The sequence below is a fragment of the Carassius auratus genome, chromosome 12 (assembly GCF_003368295.1).
Source record: "Carassius auratus strain Wakin chromosome 12, ASM336829v1, whole genome shotgun sequence".
NCBI lineage: Eukaryota > Metazoa > Chordata > Actinopteri > Cypriniformes > Cyprinidae > Carassius > Carassius auratus.
The window spans coordinates 3722785-3740835 of NC_039254.1; the positions used below are offsets into that span (position 1 = coordinate 3722785).

General features: G+C 39.3%; 2 protein-coding genes across 14 annotated transcripts in view; both read right to left on the reverse strand.

Annotated features, from left to right (window-relative positions):
• The window catches only part of LOC113111520 (helicase SRCAP-like), a 31247-nt gene extending 28888 nt beyond the window's left edge, over positions 1–2359 (reverse strand). For 3 of the 6 annotated variants that reach the window (XM_026276305.1, XM_026276307.1, XM_026276301.1), the window contains exon 1: positions 1763–2359. The gene's annotated coding sequence lies outside the window, so the exon portion shown is untranslated. Of the gene's footprint in view, positions 1–538; positions 733–1394; positions 1641–1762 lie in introns of those variants that run through there. The other 3 variants (XM_026276304.1, XM_026276302.1, XM_026276303.1) reach the window with 3 other exon arrangements.
• Positions 2360–2961: 602 nt separating this feature from the next.
• Positions 2962–17774, reverse strand: LOC113111521 (autism susceptibility gene 2 protein). Of its 8 annotated transcripts, none has more exons than XM_026276309.1 (19): positions 17370–17774; positions 15690–16214; positions 14983–15174; positions 13077–13109; positions 12374–12403; positions 12242–12287; positions 11675–12011; positions 10261–10472; positions 9900–10120; positions 9771–9815; positions 9536–9619; positions 7312–7395; positions 7179–7217; positions 7004–7075; positions 6696–6849; positions 6294–6374; positions 6036–6119; positions 5340–5544; positions 2962–5217 (listed from the first exon to the last, which is right to left on the reverse strand). In XM_026276309.1, the coding sequence occupies exons 2-19, from the start codon at positions 15993–15995 to the stop codon at positions 3723–3725; spliced, it is 3720 nt and encodes a 1239-aa protein (XP_026132094.1). In that variant the 5' UTR covers positions 15996–16214; positions 17370–17774; the 3' UTR covers positions 2962–3722. The 8 variants fall into 8 exon arrangements, with proteins under 8 accessions (XP_026132094.1, XP_026132095.1, XP_026132093.1 ...); XM_026276310.1 differs by having other exon boundaries at positions 11675–12008; positions 15690–16298; XM_026276308.1 differs by having other exon boundaries at positions 15690–16298.
• Positions 17775–18051: the final 277 nt, after the last annotated feature.

Sequence of the window (18051 nt, forward strand, 5' to 3'; positions counted from 1 at the left end):
TAGAGAGCACATACTACAGGAAATACGGTAGTCATTTTTAACTGTAAAATTAACTGCACACAACTTAAAACACACACAAACGTCAACTTAACACCAACTCTTAAAAATACAAATGTTGTCGTATACCCGGGTAAACAGTCTCATTCAGTACAATAGTGCAGGTGTTTCACGTTCGGCTAGCATTTAGGGATGAGTTATCACTGATTCGTTATTCTTCTACGACTGCTTATAAACTTAAGAAGATAGGATAGGGGTTAACGTTTGATACCAAATACAGATAACAAATGTAGCCGGCGATTCTGTTATGCATGAAGCGAGTGAACACACATGGGCCTTTAGCAGGTTAGCAAAGCTAATTCACAGACGTTACAATGGAGCCGACACGATAACTTTTCATTTTTGTTGTTGGCGTTTAAATGACAGGGAGCAACAGTCCTAAGCTGTTTTGTGCAATAATACTTGAGTGGGCGTCTGATTTTATATTATATTCTGACTCAGACAAGCACACTTAGATATATAACGTTATAAATACACACACCGTCTCGAGCTCTCACGCGCGCGCTGAACACACTGCTCGGGCAAAGAGCGCGAGTGCTCACATCGGCTTCCATGAGAAGTTATGCAATGCTCAAGAACAAACTATGATTCATCATAATCCATATCGAGGGGGTTTAAAGACTTGTCACTAAACATAAACGAATTACTGGACATTTTCTTAAACACCCATTACTGGAACGACCTCTTGACGTCACCGCGCGGGGTCACGCGAAGCCGATTCGCGATCTCTTGAGTCGAATCTTTTCAAAATGAAAGTAACGTTACACGAAACAGTTGTTCTTCTATATAAAATGATAAACTTTATAAAATTGACAAGACATATGTACTTGTGTTTTAGTACTGATGTATGCTAGTTATATTTGGGCTCTAAATGCCTTGACATTATAAATGAATAAAATTACAATAAACAGACGTATTTAGTTCTTTATTCCGAGTGCCCAGAAAAACGCTATATACATTTAAGGAATTGTTAACATAAGGCAATAAAAAAGGTAATAAACAGCAATGTGTGCCTACATATAGAAGCATTTGCGATACAATTTAAAGCATGTAATATGCCAAGAGATTTCGGGGACCTCTGGATGACAAAGAATCACTGAATCGGTTCCTAAACCGGATTTTGATTCGAAAGAACAGACACACAAAAATGAGATGGACTTTCCATCACAAAATTCAACAGTTCTACAGTCTGTTATTGTGTAATGTGTACTACATTCTAGATTAGATGAATCGTCAGAATTTCACTAATACGTTGGTTTATTTGCAAAGTTATATGAAACTCCACTCAATAAGGACACATTAAACACACTTGTGGATAAAGTAACGGACAAAATTACAGGCTAACTTGGTTGCTGTTGCACTTGCAATGTCAGACGACAGTTTCGTTTTCAGCTCGTTGTCTCAAAAAAGTGTCCAGTGCGAAGAAATCGGAACCCTTCAAATTTGCTAAGGGTTTTGATGCAGTTGCATTAAAAAGTTGATAACAAACACGAATGCGATGCTAATCCAATAGAGTCAGCTCAAACAGGTAATGTTCTTAACATTACAATCCCGGTGATTACTTCACCCCGAGTGCTTGAAAGTTAACTTGTCCCGCCATGTCCCAAACCCCCACCAGTGATCCCCTTTTCCCTCCTCCCCCTCCCATCACTTCCTCCCCAGCACCCCCCTCCTCTCACCACCGCCATCTTAAGTTCCCACCTACCTGAAATTTCCGAGCGCTTTTCTTTTACTAAATTCTTGCTGAAGGAGTCGCCATCCGCTTCAAATCGTACTCAATCCGTGTAGAGGCTATCCCAAACTGTCTCTCGGTACCCAGTGAGGTACTGGCAGGTTCGTAGGATCAAGTTAAAGACCGCTCCAAGAGAGACTGGGTCCGGGATCGCTGAATCTAGCGGCTGCGGGGAGGAGACTTTCGACGCAGCGAAATGGAGGAACGAGCGACTGCTGACCAAGAACAGACATCTCGCGAGACCTGCTTCAGAGCGCGCTGCACTCAAAGCTGTACACATCTCAGCCGTTACTGGAAATTCACGGTGTTTTTAGATTTCTTTATTACATGTAAATATTAAATAACTTGTTTGAACGTAACTTTATATTATATGTACATTTTTTTAAAGAATCTCTCGCTGTGTAACTTAGCTGCCAGCAGTTTGACAAGATATAACAATTTTAGAATAAATATAAGAATTTTATTTTACATCTTCAGACAATATGAAATGTCTTGATAGACGTTTGATAACCTAGATACAATTTTTTGATCTCATGGATTATAGTAACGTTTAAGACTAAGATGTTTGGTGCTCATGGATCACTTAAATTAAAATAAAATAAGTCCTGATATAAGTCTAGATAGATGTCCCTGAAATTTTATGACAATCACACGCAATTTAGATCTATACAATGAGTCAATACACTACCACACATGTAAATAACCAACCATTTTTAATAATTAATCTTTGTGGTTTTCTTTTCAAGGGGAGGGGGACATATTTAAAATGTATAAAAATGTTTTGCTCAAATAATGAATCCAGAATGTCCTGTATCTCAAGAGTCTTTCTAATCCTATAGTTTAGCTGCAAGTACAAGACGTGTACTCCTTTTGTCCAGTCGACAGATGCCTCGTTTTGCTCCATGTGTGTTCGGGTGATGGTTGTTGGAGACTTCCAAAGGCTTCAGCTGTGGAGAACATAGACATAACACACACACACACACCTGTCCCAAATTATGATAATATACAGTCCTCTGAACCGTAGATACTGGCTTTGATACATCCACAGGAAACAGACTTTAACCTAACCAGTATTTTGGAGCAATATCACTTTAGTGCTTTGCTTAACAATCATCATCACTGACTCGTTTCAACAAGTGAGGGCATTTGGTGAGACCTGAAACACAACATTATAACATAAACAGTGAATATATTTATTATGTAAGGTAATTAATGTTAACAATAATTATTACAAAAGCAATTATCACTATTCTACTATAATCTGGTCAGACTAATGAATGGGAGACAGTTCTTTCCCTTTGAATTTTAAAATATTATCCAACAAGATGTACAGTTCATAACATTTTTAAAGAATAAAATAAATCTTAAGTTCTGTTCATTCTGATGTTCATGGAATTTGTCTGATGTATGACATTAATATTTAAAGCAGAATGTGGACCATGTGTTTCTTTTAATTCATACATTTCCCAACAGTGCTGATTGAGACAATAAGTACTCGACTACTTCGGCAAGGGTCCGATTTCTTTTTCCTCAAATGCAAAGCTGAGGACCATTACTCTACAGCAGGTTTTTCCTTAAGTTCACCAAGACAAACAAGTTCACAAATTTTTATCCATCACTCTTCAACACATCCTGTCTTCATTTTAGTAGTAATGAATAGTCTTTGAACATCCAAAGGACTCTTTGTAAAGAAAACCCTACATAAAAACCCAGGCACAGCAAGAGAGTACCTTAATTGCACTAACTTAACCACAGTGGCTAAATATATCAAACAACCCTGGGAAGTGTCTTGGTTCGCACCCCAGGTTGTTTCAACACTTGTGTATGGTCACTGAAGCTTAGCTCTTTTTGAGTGTCCTGCACAATCTTGCCATTTAACAAGCAGTTTCTTTTAACAAAGCAGTTCTGGAAGCTCCTTGAGCTTTACCTAGTACTATCTGGACTCGCCATCTTTATGTGTGGTAAAAAGGGCCAAGTCTCCTGCCCCACCAAGTCTGGGGCCACGGGGTGGAGTAGAAGATCTGTTCATAGACGAAATTAGAGGTGGTGGAGCCCCAACTAGACCTGGTGCCTTGGCTAGAATGCCATTAGGTAAGTGAGAGTGTGAATGCAGAGGTCCCAGTCTAGAGTAGAGGCCAGGGTGATGTGATGCTTGTGCAGAGGCTCCAGCTGGTTGGAGATGAGAGTGGGATAAAAGCCCTGCGTGAAGCTGTTCTAGGTGGGCAGCATGAGATGGGCTAGGAAGGTGAGGTGCAGATAGGTGCGGATGCATCCCTAAGTACCGTGCTCTCTCCAAGTCTTCCCGCATTAACTGAGCACGTTGCTCCTCATCGAACGGGTGGGACATCAAACCGAACTCTGGCCTGCCTGCTGAGGATGAAGCGGAGGACATAGAGGTAGGTACTGGTGGATGGTGTGGGCTGGATGCCACAGCTGCTGCTACTGCAGCTCTCTCAGCCTCCAAATAACGCTGTACCTGCTGATGCTGGAGAATTCTAGAAAAGTGTGGATCAGAGCGAAGTGCAAAGTGGGGATCTGACCTCAGAGCTAATACTTCCCTGCGTTGCTGCTGTTGAGCGGCCAGATCCCTCCAATGCTCCCAGGGAAAGTGAGTGGCTTGGGAATGACCTTGTGGAGGACCATGTGGATGTGGTGGGAAACGATCAGCTGCAGCACCTAATACCAGTCCGGCTGAGCCTCCAGCACCACTAAGATAGGCATCAATACCCCGTGGACGATCTAAGAGCGACAGAGGATGGTGGGGAGTTGGTGGAGGAAGAGGCACGCCAGGTGTAGGTGTAAGTGAGAGGGTTGAGGAAGGGGTGGATGGATGGTGTGGGTGCCGACTATTAGGCCGTTCAAAGTTGTGTGAAGGCACGGCAGAATGCAGTAAAGAGATGGGCACTGGCTCAGGCTCCTCTTTACGCTCTTCTTTGACCTTGACTTGGGGGAGGAGCGACCCAGAGGTTAGACCAAGTGTAGGTTTGGATACTGGAGTTGTGGTACGATCAGGTTTCTTGACTGGAAGTGAACTAGAAGAGGCTGGACCATTGTTTTCTCGTTGTGAAGAATGGCTGGATTCTGTGCTGAGTGTGTGTGGTGGCTGTCGGTGAAACAGATCCAGAGGAGAGGGGGCTGAGGGGATGTTAGAAGGAGAGGCTGTGAGAATAGATGATGTTGAAGATCGAGGTCTGTCTGGTGCTGCGGAGGAAGCTGACACTGGTGCCCTGGATGTAGAATGTTGTCTCTTGTCTGACTCCCGTTCTCTTTCTCGATCACGCTCTCTACTTTGGCCATCTGACTGAACTCCACCTACGCTCAGTGGGCCCAAGCCATTTAGATGTGAACTGGGGGTGCTGCTGCGATGCTTGTGGGATGGGACGCCAGGTGACATTCGCACTGGCTGACGTCCATACAAGAGACTGTCTCTGTGAGAAAAAATCAAAGTATTAAACCAATTAAGTTATGTGTCAAGTTGCAAAATTCAAAAAACAATTCACTTTTGATCTTAAAAGCCCACTTATAACAACAAATCGTTTTAATGTCATACCTGTCCTTTTCATCTTTTATATGAGTGGGTTCTCTTCTTTCCACATCCTTTCCTCTATCATCCCTCTTCTCTGGTCCTTTTGCCCAGGATCCAGAGGGGAAAGAGGCAGGTGTAACATGCAGACGATTCCATGGATCATGGGGGTTACCCAGTCCTCCAACTGCACTTGCAGAGGGCTCGGTCTTATGTCCAAAAACATTGGCAACTAAAAGAAAAATGTATAACATTTGATTAGTCTTTGGATGAGTGTAAATATGATTAATAAATACTACTTAAATTAACTTTTGCAGTCCTTTATTAAAATGCTTAGGAAAATGTTAGAAAACCAACACATTCAAATTAGAGCAGTGATTCTCAACTGGGGGCCTGAAGATGACTTAAATGATTTAATATAAGACAAAGCAACTAAAAATCAAAATACATAGAGATAAATCAAGGTTTGAAAAACTTGTTTCTTTGAGAACCAGGAATCCCACTGGAAAAGCCATATAAATTGATGAAATCTTATAACTCCTTGGACACTTCTATAAATGAATATACATTTCCAAGTTATGCCAAGTTGTGAACGAAATGTATTTTTTTTAAACGTAATCTAGTAAACCACAAAAACTGCCTTAAAGTCAAAAAGGTTGAGAACCAGCAATGGAGTCAACTGATTAATATATACATATTCTTAATAAAATTAGCAGGACAAACCTATCGTAGGGCTGCCTAAGCCTCCAAAGGCACCAGAACTCAGGGCTCCCAAAGAAGAGTAGGAGGATGAACGAACATATGGATCTGTAACACGAAACCCAGCCATTAGTGATAATATCAGATGAACGCAGAGGAAATTATGCTCTACAAAGCTAGCAAATGAAGCAAGCCTAAAGAACATATCTGCACAGAGCAACAAGAGCAGCATGGGTAACATTGGCTTTTGATGCCCCTACTTTCTCAGAGACAGTCTCTTACCCAGATGTGCTGCTGAGGTGAGGAAAGAGGAATGGGGCATTGATGGAGGCATGAATGGTGTGGAGGACGGATTGACTCCACCTGAGAAGACATGGGTCAACTCAGACAAAAAATTCAAACACCCATAAAGGGACTACCATTGAGTGTTGACATTTAGCCAAGTTTATGCTTTATATCCTCCTTAAGCCTTTATAATTTAGAGCCCTCAGATGGCAGCAAAGTAGTGCTATAAAAATCCTTCAGTAGTGCTATCAAAGTGTTTTGTACCTGAAAACTGTTATTTAGGTAGAAACAACCCACTTCAATAGCTTAAAAGCAATCACGGCTTAAGAACAACCACAGGTTTATATCACCTGGAGAATTTCTAAATTGGTTTCAGAGATAAGTATAAGCATAACACACCAGTGAACAGGCTTCCTGGTCTTGTAAGATCAGGAGTTGGGGCAAGGGGACCACCAAGTGGTCCTAGACCTCCTAGTCCACCAATACCAGGGCCAGGGAGTCGGGGCAACAGGTCATTACGGAAGTCCAGCTTTTGTGGATCAGCATGCATAAGCTGAGAAAGACAGCAACAGAAAGGGTCAAAAGGACGCCACTTTAATTTAAAAACATCCCTAAAAAGTAAAAATATATATATACACATTTAAACCATTTTGTAATTATTGGCCTTTTTGCATTCAAACTAAACAAACACAGATAACCACAAAAACCTTGACTTTTTCTTGATGCCTTAGAATCATCCAAGCAACACGGACATGCATAGCACACCATTTTCCAGGCTTCTGTAAAGAGATCATCCAAATAAAGTTAGAAAGAGTTGTCTGCTAGTCATTTAGAGTTCAACAAATAAAATAAATCAAGTACAAAACAAAAGATTGAACTTACATTACTGACTTTTGGTGGTGGTGCAAATGGGTCTGTTAGCTGTGGACACAAACACCATACATTATTTATATTAGTCTCTATTAAGTTACAATTATGATGTATAATGCAAATATGCATGATAGAGCATCTTTACCCTTGAAGCTTTAGGTGGAAGGTGGGACGGTACAACTCCCAAACCAGCAGCCATCTCTGGAGCAGCTCCCTGAAGAGCAACAAGCTGTCAATAACAACAAACTATTCAAACCCACTTCATGGGCTCAAAATATAAATAGGAAAAAATATGGATTGGTGCCCTAATATTGGCTTTAACTCAATTAAAGTGGTCATCCTTACAAATCAGATTGTGCTTGAACTTTTAAAATGAATAACTAACATATTCAAATTTTCATACCTTAGAATATCTTGCCCAAAAATAAGCCCTAAATTCTTCATGGTTGTGCCATCTCAACAAGACACCAATGAATATTTGCACCTTTAGCCTGTAGGATACATAATACTGCTATTCTTGAAGACCATTCCAACCTTTTGCAGATCTACAATCTGGTCTCTGACATCCTTTGGCAGCTCTTTGGTCTTGCCCATGGTGGTGTGAGAGATTGGTATAGAAAATACAGATTGTGTGGATAAGTGCCTTATACACCTAACGCGCTGACATTAGGAGTAACTTCTTAAAGTGGCAGGACTAATCTGTGTTCCACATGGGCACATATCCAATCTGTGGGTGCCAGAATTCTTGCTGGTTGGTAGGGGATCAAATACTTATTTCACTCACTGAAATACAAATCAATTTCTGACCTTTAAATAATGTGTTTTTTTCTATATTTATTTCTATATTTTTTGTTTGATACTTTGTCTTCATGTGTCAAAATAAACATACCATAAAAATGACAGACCCTTCATTTCTTTGGGCAAACTTTGTAAGTGGGCAAACTTACAAAATCAGCAGGGTATCAAATAAATATTTTCCCCACTGTAACAATGTTTGAACGTTAAACCTGAGGTATAAAAAAAAAATGTGCACTATATCCAAGTTCATGCGGAGAGTGGAAGCTAAAGTGTGCTTCGCAGGACATGGAGGCACCAGCGCAATCATTTGCATTTTTTTTTTTGCAGTGGAAACAACTTAAAATAGGCTACGCCATCATTTTTGCTTATAAAGGTAAGAGTAATACATCATTCGGAACTGTAAAGGGTCTACTTGTATTTGTGTGCCCTCACAGTATCAACAAAACATTGTGCTTTTATAAAATAAAGAAAAATATGATGCGCTCTATGCAGTCTCGTCTTGAACAGGAGCGCTTCACAAAAATGAATAGAAACTCAGCAAATTCATGCCTCACAGACATGATAAATCTTTAAATTACCACTTAATGAAACAAATCAAAATACTTAATCTGTAAAGATGCACTTCTCTCTAAAGGCGTGTTTAATGAAGAAATGGTGAGTCAGGTCATCATCTTTGCGACACCGACTCAGAAAACATTATCTTATTAGTAAAGAATTCAAATATCAGTTGCATTTTGCTTTATTGTACAGTTCGTTTACTTGTACTCGGCAGTTGCTGTAGCACGGCCTCGTGTTGATTCTAATATTATTTTTCATCACTGATTGATGGATGTCTAAAATACAAAAATTAGGAGACGGTCAAAAACAGGCCCGAAGCCAGGCCCGGCCCGCGTCTGAACTATAACATGAATGTTGGTCTGAAGCCCGGCCCGAGGGCGTAAAAAAAGTGGGGGTCCATCGGGCTCGGGTTGAATTGCTTAATAAATGTGGAGAAAATTATATTTAAAATTATAATTATATATATTAATATAATGTATTTTTTTAGGATTCTTTAATGAATAAAATGTTAAAATAAACAGAATGCCAAAAACAGAATGTCTTAAATATCACCTTGGATCAATTTAATCCATCCAATTTAATGCAAAATAAACTTTGTCTTTTGAACAGTTGCATACATTATTAGGTAAATGTTCTGACTATTGTTTAACGGGTTATATGACGCATTTTCAAGATTTCCTTTCTCTTATGAGTGTTACAAGCTGTTCATGAATGGATGAATGGAAGTCTCAAACCCAAAGAGATATTCTTTATAAAAGTGTACAAATACACAATATAGTGTTCTTTGTAAGCAACGTCATATGACCCCTTTAAATGTTTGATTAAGTAATGGTACTTTTCATGCTCTTATGTGGTGGACAGGCAGCACATTATTATCTCCCTATGATCACTAAATATTGTGGTAATATGCAAGCATTCTTCACCTGAATGATTTTTATATTTAATATAATACACCAAGCTTTCAGATTTTAATAATCAAAACAATGCCCAAATAACCAAAAAATTTTTTTTACCTTAGGCTGAAAAGCTCCATGCAATGATCTGAAAGGTCCTGTGGGCGGAAGAACAGGCACTGGGGGTGGATACTGAGGAAAAAACTTTGTAAGAGAGAAAATAAATAATTAATAATCACAAACTAGAAACGCTAGTCTTTCACAGAGACCTGCTATATTGGCAGCAAATTTGAAAACTACCCGTCAGATTTAAATTAAATTTCATTAATACAAATGTTTAAAAAAAAAAACTTACTGGGTGTCGAAAGAGACCGTCTATTTTGCCTGGATACTTATCAAACTGAAACACAACAAGCACAAGAGAAATGTCATAATCAATCACTTTTTAAAACTAGCCATCGTTGGGCTACAGTTGACTCCTCACCAGTGGTGGTGGTGCAGCTGTGGGATGTAAGAAGTGTTGGTGAGTATGAGTGTGCTGGTGCTGGTGATTGTGCTGATGGAACTGGTAGGCCATTGCAGGGATGGACGTTTGGGCCTGGGAGGATCTGCTAGATGTCCCACAGTTTGAGCTTGACACAGATGCTCCTCTAGGTGCAGAGCTAGCATTCGAGTCTGTCAGGTCCTTACAGATCAGATCCGGATCTATTAATCAAAGAAAAAAGAAAGAACTTCACCTTTCTGAACAAGAAAATACACATTTCATTTTTATGATTTAATTGTCACTAAATAATGTTGTTAATGCATTTAGTATGTCACATAATGGCTGGTAAAGTTAGTTGTACCTGTTGAAGTGTGGGGTGACACCTGCAGGAGAGGAGGTGGTGGGGGAAGGTTGGGGGACGGAGTGAAAACAGCACCAGGACTTGGTCGAGAGGAGGGTATTACTGTCCCCACACCACCTGAGCCTCGAACGAGGGATGCGTTTGTAGCAGGAGTAGGTGGTCTGATGGATGAAGAGGCTGACGAAGATGGAGGCTTGCCTGAGGTACTGCTCCTGATGGAAAAACAATACCACATCACATGTTTAGGGAATATAATTTGTCTTGTCATTTTAATAGACACATGCTTTTGAATAATGTCATAAAATGTGATACAGATGGCAACTTTTTCTGAGCAAGAACTGCACACTATAATAAGAAGAGGCATGAGTGAATGTTAAACAGGAAAAAAAAATATGCTTGAATTTGTGTGTTTAAGAAATAGATAATACCACAATTGATAGTATAAATTCTAATTGCAACAAATTATTTATATATATATATATATATATATATATATATATATATATATATATATATATATATATATATATATATATATTTTTTTTTTTTTTTGCATTCATAATTGTAACTACTTACGAATTATAATTGTGCTTGAGAAGGGAGAAAATATTTATTAAACCTAAATGTGATCAGAATTTATCCATGAAAAATGCAATGCAACTTTACAAAAAAATATATGTACAACTTCTAATATATTTCAACATCTATTCTTTTTTTTAATACTTCAATGTGGTTGAAGTTTTTACAGTATACAAAAATAAAGAGGCAAAGAAAATTATTTTACTATGGTAAATGAGTTAACGATAGCTTTTATAATTAAACCACAGTAGCCACAAATGTACAGTTGTCTGATACGTCATGAAATGTTCTTTAGCATCACAAACCATAAAATGTAGTCATGGTTCTGCTATGGTTTATTTTCATAATAGGTCACAAGTTAACACGATCACATTTTCTTGATGAAGCGGCGGCACGTCCTTTTCTTGAATCCATCTGGAGCTGATTTGGTGTAGACAGATAGCTCGGTGGTTTGTGACTGTTGTCTCGCGGTGCACCGTCTTTTAACACTGTTCGAAACCCGCGCCAACACAGCCGCTACGGGTGATCATACCAATAACTTGTAATCCTTACAAGAATATCAGAATCATGCAATGAGCAAGTCTGCATTTATTATACACTTAATAATATCGCATCAGTTTGTGCTTTCAGAATCGCCGAATCTGCTGCGGTCACAACTGTCACGTCAACGTAACGTATTTTTGTAGTCGACGTAATCGATGACGTCGACGCGTTGTTGCAGCACTAGTATATGTATGTTATTTATAGTGTATTACTATATTTACGTTTATTGTTTCATTCTGTTTGACCTAATATGCACCAAATTAAAGCAAAAAAAAAGTTTCACTACACTTACCTGTTGTTGCTGTAGATTGATTGTGGCTTTCCAGAGAAAAGGAAAGGCTTGTGTTTGTGCTGTGGTGGGCTAGGATCATGGCGGTGATAGGGACCACCATTTCCATTACGCTGCTCTGGAAGGGAGTTAGAGACCGAGGCAGTGGAATGGGCTGCAAGGCTAGGCAGAGAGGATGAGGTAGAGATGGGCTCAGGGTAAGGCTGCTCCATACTCCTCTCCTGACTCCTCTGCAGGCCGGAGACCCGAGGTGTGACTGACAGAAGGGGCTGTGAGCTATTTGAGGGCAAGAGGGGGCAACCGTTGCTCGCAGCAGCACTTGCAGAGTTGGAGTTAACTGCTGTGGAAAAAGAGAGGTTTTACGAATATAATTTACAAAAATAATCAAACAGTTCCATATAGGCTGTTGCTTCCATATAGAGTGGCATATAAATAAATCTGCATTTTAATTAAAGATAAACATAGCTGTCCAAGTAAAAAACCCAAAACACACAAAAATATCATTACTCCTAGGTAATTCACCATCTACCGGCACAATATATACACCTGCTACTGCCATCAGAGATTTACCTTCTCTTGTGCAGATGATGAAAGCTGGCTCCATATTGTCAGAAGCCTAAACAGTGGGGAAAAACTCATTATCGAAACAGTGAAATGCATCAAAACAGATAAAGCAAATTCAAGAATAATAAACATTTTTACCTTATCCCCCGATTCACTCTCTGTATCACACTGTGGATTAAATATAAAGAGATACAGTTATAGCCTACATTTGTGTGGTGGAAAAATGTAATGATAATTTCACTTGTTTATAATAGATCATTTATAATACACAAAAACATACAATACCGTTCAGTTGGATCAGTTTTTTTTTTTTTTTCAAAAGAAAATAGTATTCATTATTATTCAGTAAAGGATGCATTTCATTGATGAAAACGGACAGTAAAGACTTTGGTTACAAAATGTTTTTTTTTTTTTTATCATGCTTTCCACAATAGTACAGCATATCTACATTGATAATAAATAAGAAATGTTTCTTGATAACAAAATCAGCATATTAGAATGATCAAGTGTCCTGATTTGACACTGAAAGAGCTTATTTTATACTTACAGAAAATAAACTAGACTAAATAAAACATCACCAAAGTAAGAGCGTATAACTATCGCGTTTTAAGGGCATAAAGGAGAATAGTGTCTACCCTCAGAATACTTTTATTTTAATCAAATAAAAGCAGCCTTTGTAATAATAGACATTTTAAAAAAACAATCTTTAACTTTCAAATGTTAGAGTATGATAACAATATGACTTCGAAATACATATGCTTTGAAAATCTGAACAAATTTCAAAGTCATATTTTTGGACTGCAAAGAAAAACAAAACTCGCTGGAAAAAAAAACAACTCACAATATATCCTGTCTCCATGTGATTCCCAGATACCTGAAACAGACATTTGAAATAGTCAAACCACAGGGAAAATATTACAGAGTAGCAAATATGTAATTACAAGAACACAAAAATAAAACAGATTTATATTTATTTTTGTCTTACATTATAAAGGTCAGCTGAAATTAGATAACAAATTGGCAATTCAGACAAACTGGATTGGGCAATAATAATACACACTTTGATTACCATAAATCGCTGTTCCCTTTGGCATTATTTCTTAAATCTATTAATTGCATTCTATAACCACAAACATCTAAATACATCAGTTAAAGGGATAGTTCACCCAAAAATCATAATTATGTTATTAATAATAACCAGGCTCTCCCAGCATCTGGACAGTTAAAAAAAAAACTCTTGACTGCTGCTACAACAGCGAGAAGCATATTCACATTTGATGTAAATTTTGTTAAGACCAGTCACTGCGTCTAATTTCCCCAACAATAAGGCTTCTGACACATCATGACTACATAATATTGAAAACTTTTTTTAAAGTGCCCCTATTATGCCTTTTTAAGGTTGCTAATATTGTTTTATGAGTCTCTTAAAACAAGTTTACATGCATGCAAGGTAAAAAAACTAATTTACTTTAAAAAAAAAAAAAAAAAAAAAAGATTTAATTTTACCTCATTTCTAAATGTTTTGTAAACAACTCAAGTGAAGCAGTTCAAAGAATCAGTCTATCTAGACCCCTTCTTTCCATGAGCCCTCACTGCTGTGATTGGTCAGATGATGCAGTCCTTTGTAATTAGTCCAGAGCCATAGAGAGATTGGCTCTAGATTGGTCTACCGCATACAGCGTCTCAGAAACGTAATGTTCATTGCAATGACAGCCCTGGAGACTTGTCAATACATAGAAAAGTTGGTATGAATTGTAGCTTTCCAACTCGAGCCGAAATCTGATGATGAAATGGGTGAACTGGCTGATAGACGAGAGACTGATTAACAAGCACGACTGGAGCAGGACATTTCAGTCGTCGGAGTAAAGTGTTGACAGGTTTGTGGTAATTAAAAGATGTGATAAAACATATTTACTCTCATTTTATTGGGATGCAAGTTGGCGACGTAGAACCAAGCGGTAACCTCCCGCTCTCTCTCATGAAGCCCATACGGCAGTGACTAAAACTGCAATTCATCGACTGGCCGCTTGAGGCTGGCTGCAAAAGGGAGTCAATCCCATAGACTCCCCGTGTTAAAATGCCCAACTTCACAGCAGAAAAAAACATGTTTACAGCCTTGTGCAAAAAATGATTTTGGTCTATATAGCTAATTTTACCCTTCATGACAACTGTGAGGGGGTGAATTTTTTTGTAACTCATCCATTTAAATTATATAAAGCCTTAAAGTTTTGCACAATTAAGGGCGTGGCCACTAGAGTGACAGGTGGATTGCCGCTGCGGTCACCACTGTCATGATAAGTGGGCATGGTTTCAGCAACCAGCTCCCGCTATTTTTGATTACCCCAGAATGACGTAAGGTGATGGGCTGCCAAGATGGCGACGGCCCGCTACACCCACTTTTGGTTTCAAAAACTCTCTTTGGAAACCTATGGGTGACGTCACGGACACTATACGTCCATGTTTTTATACAGGTTATGCGTAGAACATGTGCAGACATTATGCAAATGTGTTACTTTGTGACGTACTCCGTCAATGCATGAAAGGTAATATTCGAAAAGGTATAATGGGGCACTTTAAAATGACCAATTGATTTACATCGGACTCTCATCCACACGGGCCTATTCTAGAAATATTTGTGTTGCAACTAAAACATTGCAGTGACATGTTTTTCATGGGCGTTTGCACATAAAGGATTTAATTTTTGATGTTTATAGAGCATTAAAGAGTTATGAAACTATAGCACTAACCTTAGCATCTCCTTTTCTCTTTAGTTTAGATTTGATTTTCCTGTGCTGCTCCCAACTGTTGGTGTACGTAGCAGGAGGTCCTTCCTCAGGCTCTGACAGAGGCCCTCCGTTTTCGTCTACGCCTCTCTTCCTTTTGATTCCTCTCCCCATGAACAAGCCAGAACGATCTGGAGGCTTTAGGGAACAGTCCATCTATCAAAGTAACACAGTACAACATGTTAACTATTTCCGCTGGAAAATATAATGTAGCGATTCAGTATTTAAACTGTATTTAATAAAAGCCATGAGGCAGCGTTGACAAGTTTATTTTCTCCTGGATGTGTGAGCTGCGAGATTTCCGATATGTGTGTGTGTCAGTAAGCAGCTCATTAACACAGAACGATAATTAAAGGCTTTAATGCACACCAGTATGTGTGTGTATTGGCTAGACAACGAATGATGACGTGTGACGGCATAGTAGTGGTGGTGTCCCAATCCTTAGTGGAATATTGTCTCTCCTGCCCCTTGACACTCTGTTTCAAGGGACAAGGGGAAGGGGTAAGCAGAGGGGTATAAAATAGAATTGGGATTGGGCCTTAATAACGACCAAGTAGATATTCAGTATATTTTATACTAAAATGAAAATGGAAAACAGCTCAATTTCTAATATACATAGCGTACTTCAGCACTTAATTCAAGGCTAGTCAGAGATAGATAAACACACAAACCTCCAAAGCCTCCAGGCTTATGAAGCTGGCTATAGCGAATCCATCGATTATATCCTCCTCGCAAGAAACTGATTCTCGCTTCCTCCGACGTGGAGGCCGGTGTCTGGTCCCGGGGAAGCCGGGTCTGCATTCTCCTCTGCTGGCACGGAGCAGCGAGTCTCTGCAGAGTTCTTGGTCCGAGGCCGAGGATGGCGACGAGGCCCTGTGCTCCGCGAGATCCGCTCTCCTCCGCCGCCGCTCTCGGTCACGCTGCGAGCGGGAGCGACGGCTCTGCCTGAAGCCTCCGCTTCGACTGGAACCGTCCATGTCAATGTCCGACAAAGGCACTTAATAAAAACACACCCTGGTCCGGCCTGGGGGACTTTACAACTGACAACGAATAAAAACCAGCGCCTCCAGGACCAGTGTTCCGGATCTCAGATGAAAATGTGGTTTAAGGTTCCGGTCTTATAATTTAATCGAGTCCAGTGGAGGATGAATGGTACACTGCAGTCCGAGTACAGTCATGTCTGGGCATCACCGGGCCTGTTTTATCCAATAACACAGTGATTATAAAAGCTTTTAGATATTCCACTTACTGTCTTTCTGTCAAGACATTGTCACTTTCATCTGAGGAAGAAAAAAGCAGAAACTACCGATCAGTGGCGCAGTCGGGTTTTTAAAGATTCTGCATGGCTGGTTAGCTAAGAAAATATGCTGATTTGACGCTGAAAGAGCTTATTTTATACTTACAGAAAATAAACAAGACTAAATAAAACATCACCAAAGAAAGAGCGTATAACTATCGCGTTTTAAGGGCATAAAGGAGAATAGTGTCTACCCTCAGAAGTCAGGGCCGAGTTTTCGTTAGTAAACTTTATTAAAAGGAAGATGATCAGCACAAACAAAGTCCAATTGTGACATATAAGCAATCTTTATAAACTAAAATATTTTAGTCGAGTATTATTTCTGAATCTGAAGCACATAAATCGGTTAATAGAGCGACGAGTTAAATCGCTAAATCAGCTGTCGATGTTAGCTTGCTAGTTAGCTAACCTGGTTAGGATCACGGATAAAAGCACACTCGTTTTAAACGACCAAATTCGTAACATTTTTTTACTATACTATAAATGACATAATGAAAATAAATAGATTGTGATATTGCCAATTATTTAACGGTTATTATCTATCCGGTGTGTTATACACGACCAGGCGAGCGAACACTATCATTAGCACCTGACCATAAATCAAATGTCATTTTAAAAGATCAATCATTCGTTTTATACTGGTCTAGATCGTTATTTCTCTTCTCTGTAGACAGGCCCAAAGCCATTTAATATATGATTCCAATAAAACAAGCTAACCATGTAGCCTGTGGTTCGTTGACACCCCATCTTGTACTTCACATTTAAGAAGGAAATTAAACCAATTATTCCGATCAGTACACGGATACAACCGATGGACGTAACTAATGATAGTCTATTAACTGATTTTAAAAACCCGTTAAATTAATAAAGATACTAGCCTATTGGCTTCATATGACGATCAGAGGAGAAAACGAGACACTGTGCGATGTGTTTTAATCTCAGCTCAAGTATAAAACACATAACATTATTTTTGCTTAAAACTAATCCACTCTGTTTTCCTTTACGAACGATGCTAACACGAACAAAACGACAACAATATTGCAATCACACCCACCCCTCGCGCTGTAGAGAGGGCCATTTTCCTCTGGCTTCTCCTTTCGTCCGAGCCTCCATTTAAAACGATAATAATATACAACAGGCCCCAAGGCCTCGGGCTGGAGCTGAACCGTCACGGATGTTGAGTGCAGCCCCGTCAGCGCAGGCCGGGCTCCTCCTTCCGCGGCCCGCTGTGAGATCAAGCTGGAGATTTCTCCGGTGTCCGCAGCAGACCCTGGTTTTTCCTCAAGCGTAACGTGAATATGGACTTATGAAAGCTTGCAATTCGTCCCGATCGTCAAAACGGGAGAAATTATTTCTTCTTTTTTATTTGGGAAGCTGAGACATACATGAAGCCTGGGTGGATAACCCGTAGCAGTCAAACTGCATTGTGTGCTTCTGTCGGGTTTTCTTCCTCTATTGATTCACTCAAGGCACGCGGCACTGAATGGGACGACAGTACTGCCATCTACTGACAGTAAAGTGGCTTGTGCGGTATTTACCAATAATAACTTCTGCACTAATGATCATAATGCACATTTGTTCTTAGCATCCAAAACAAGTGTTTTGGTGGTAATATCGAGATGTTTGTTTGTTTTTAATTATATTGCTCATCTTCTGTTTTTGACCCTTTAACTTTTGCTAAAGCACTCAATATTCTAATTATATTCTTTAAAAAAATCTAACTACCTTTCTAATAT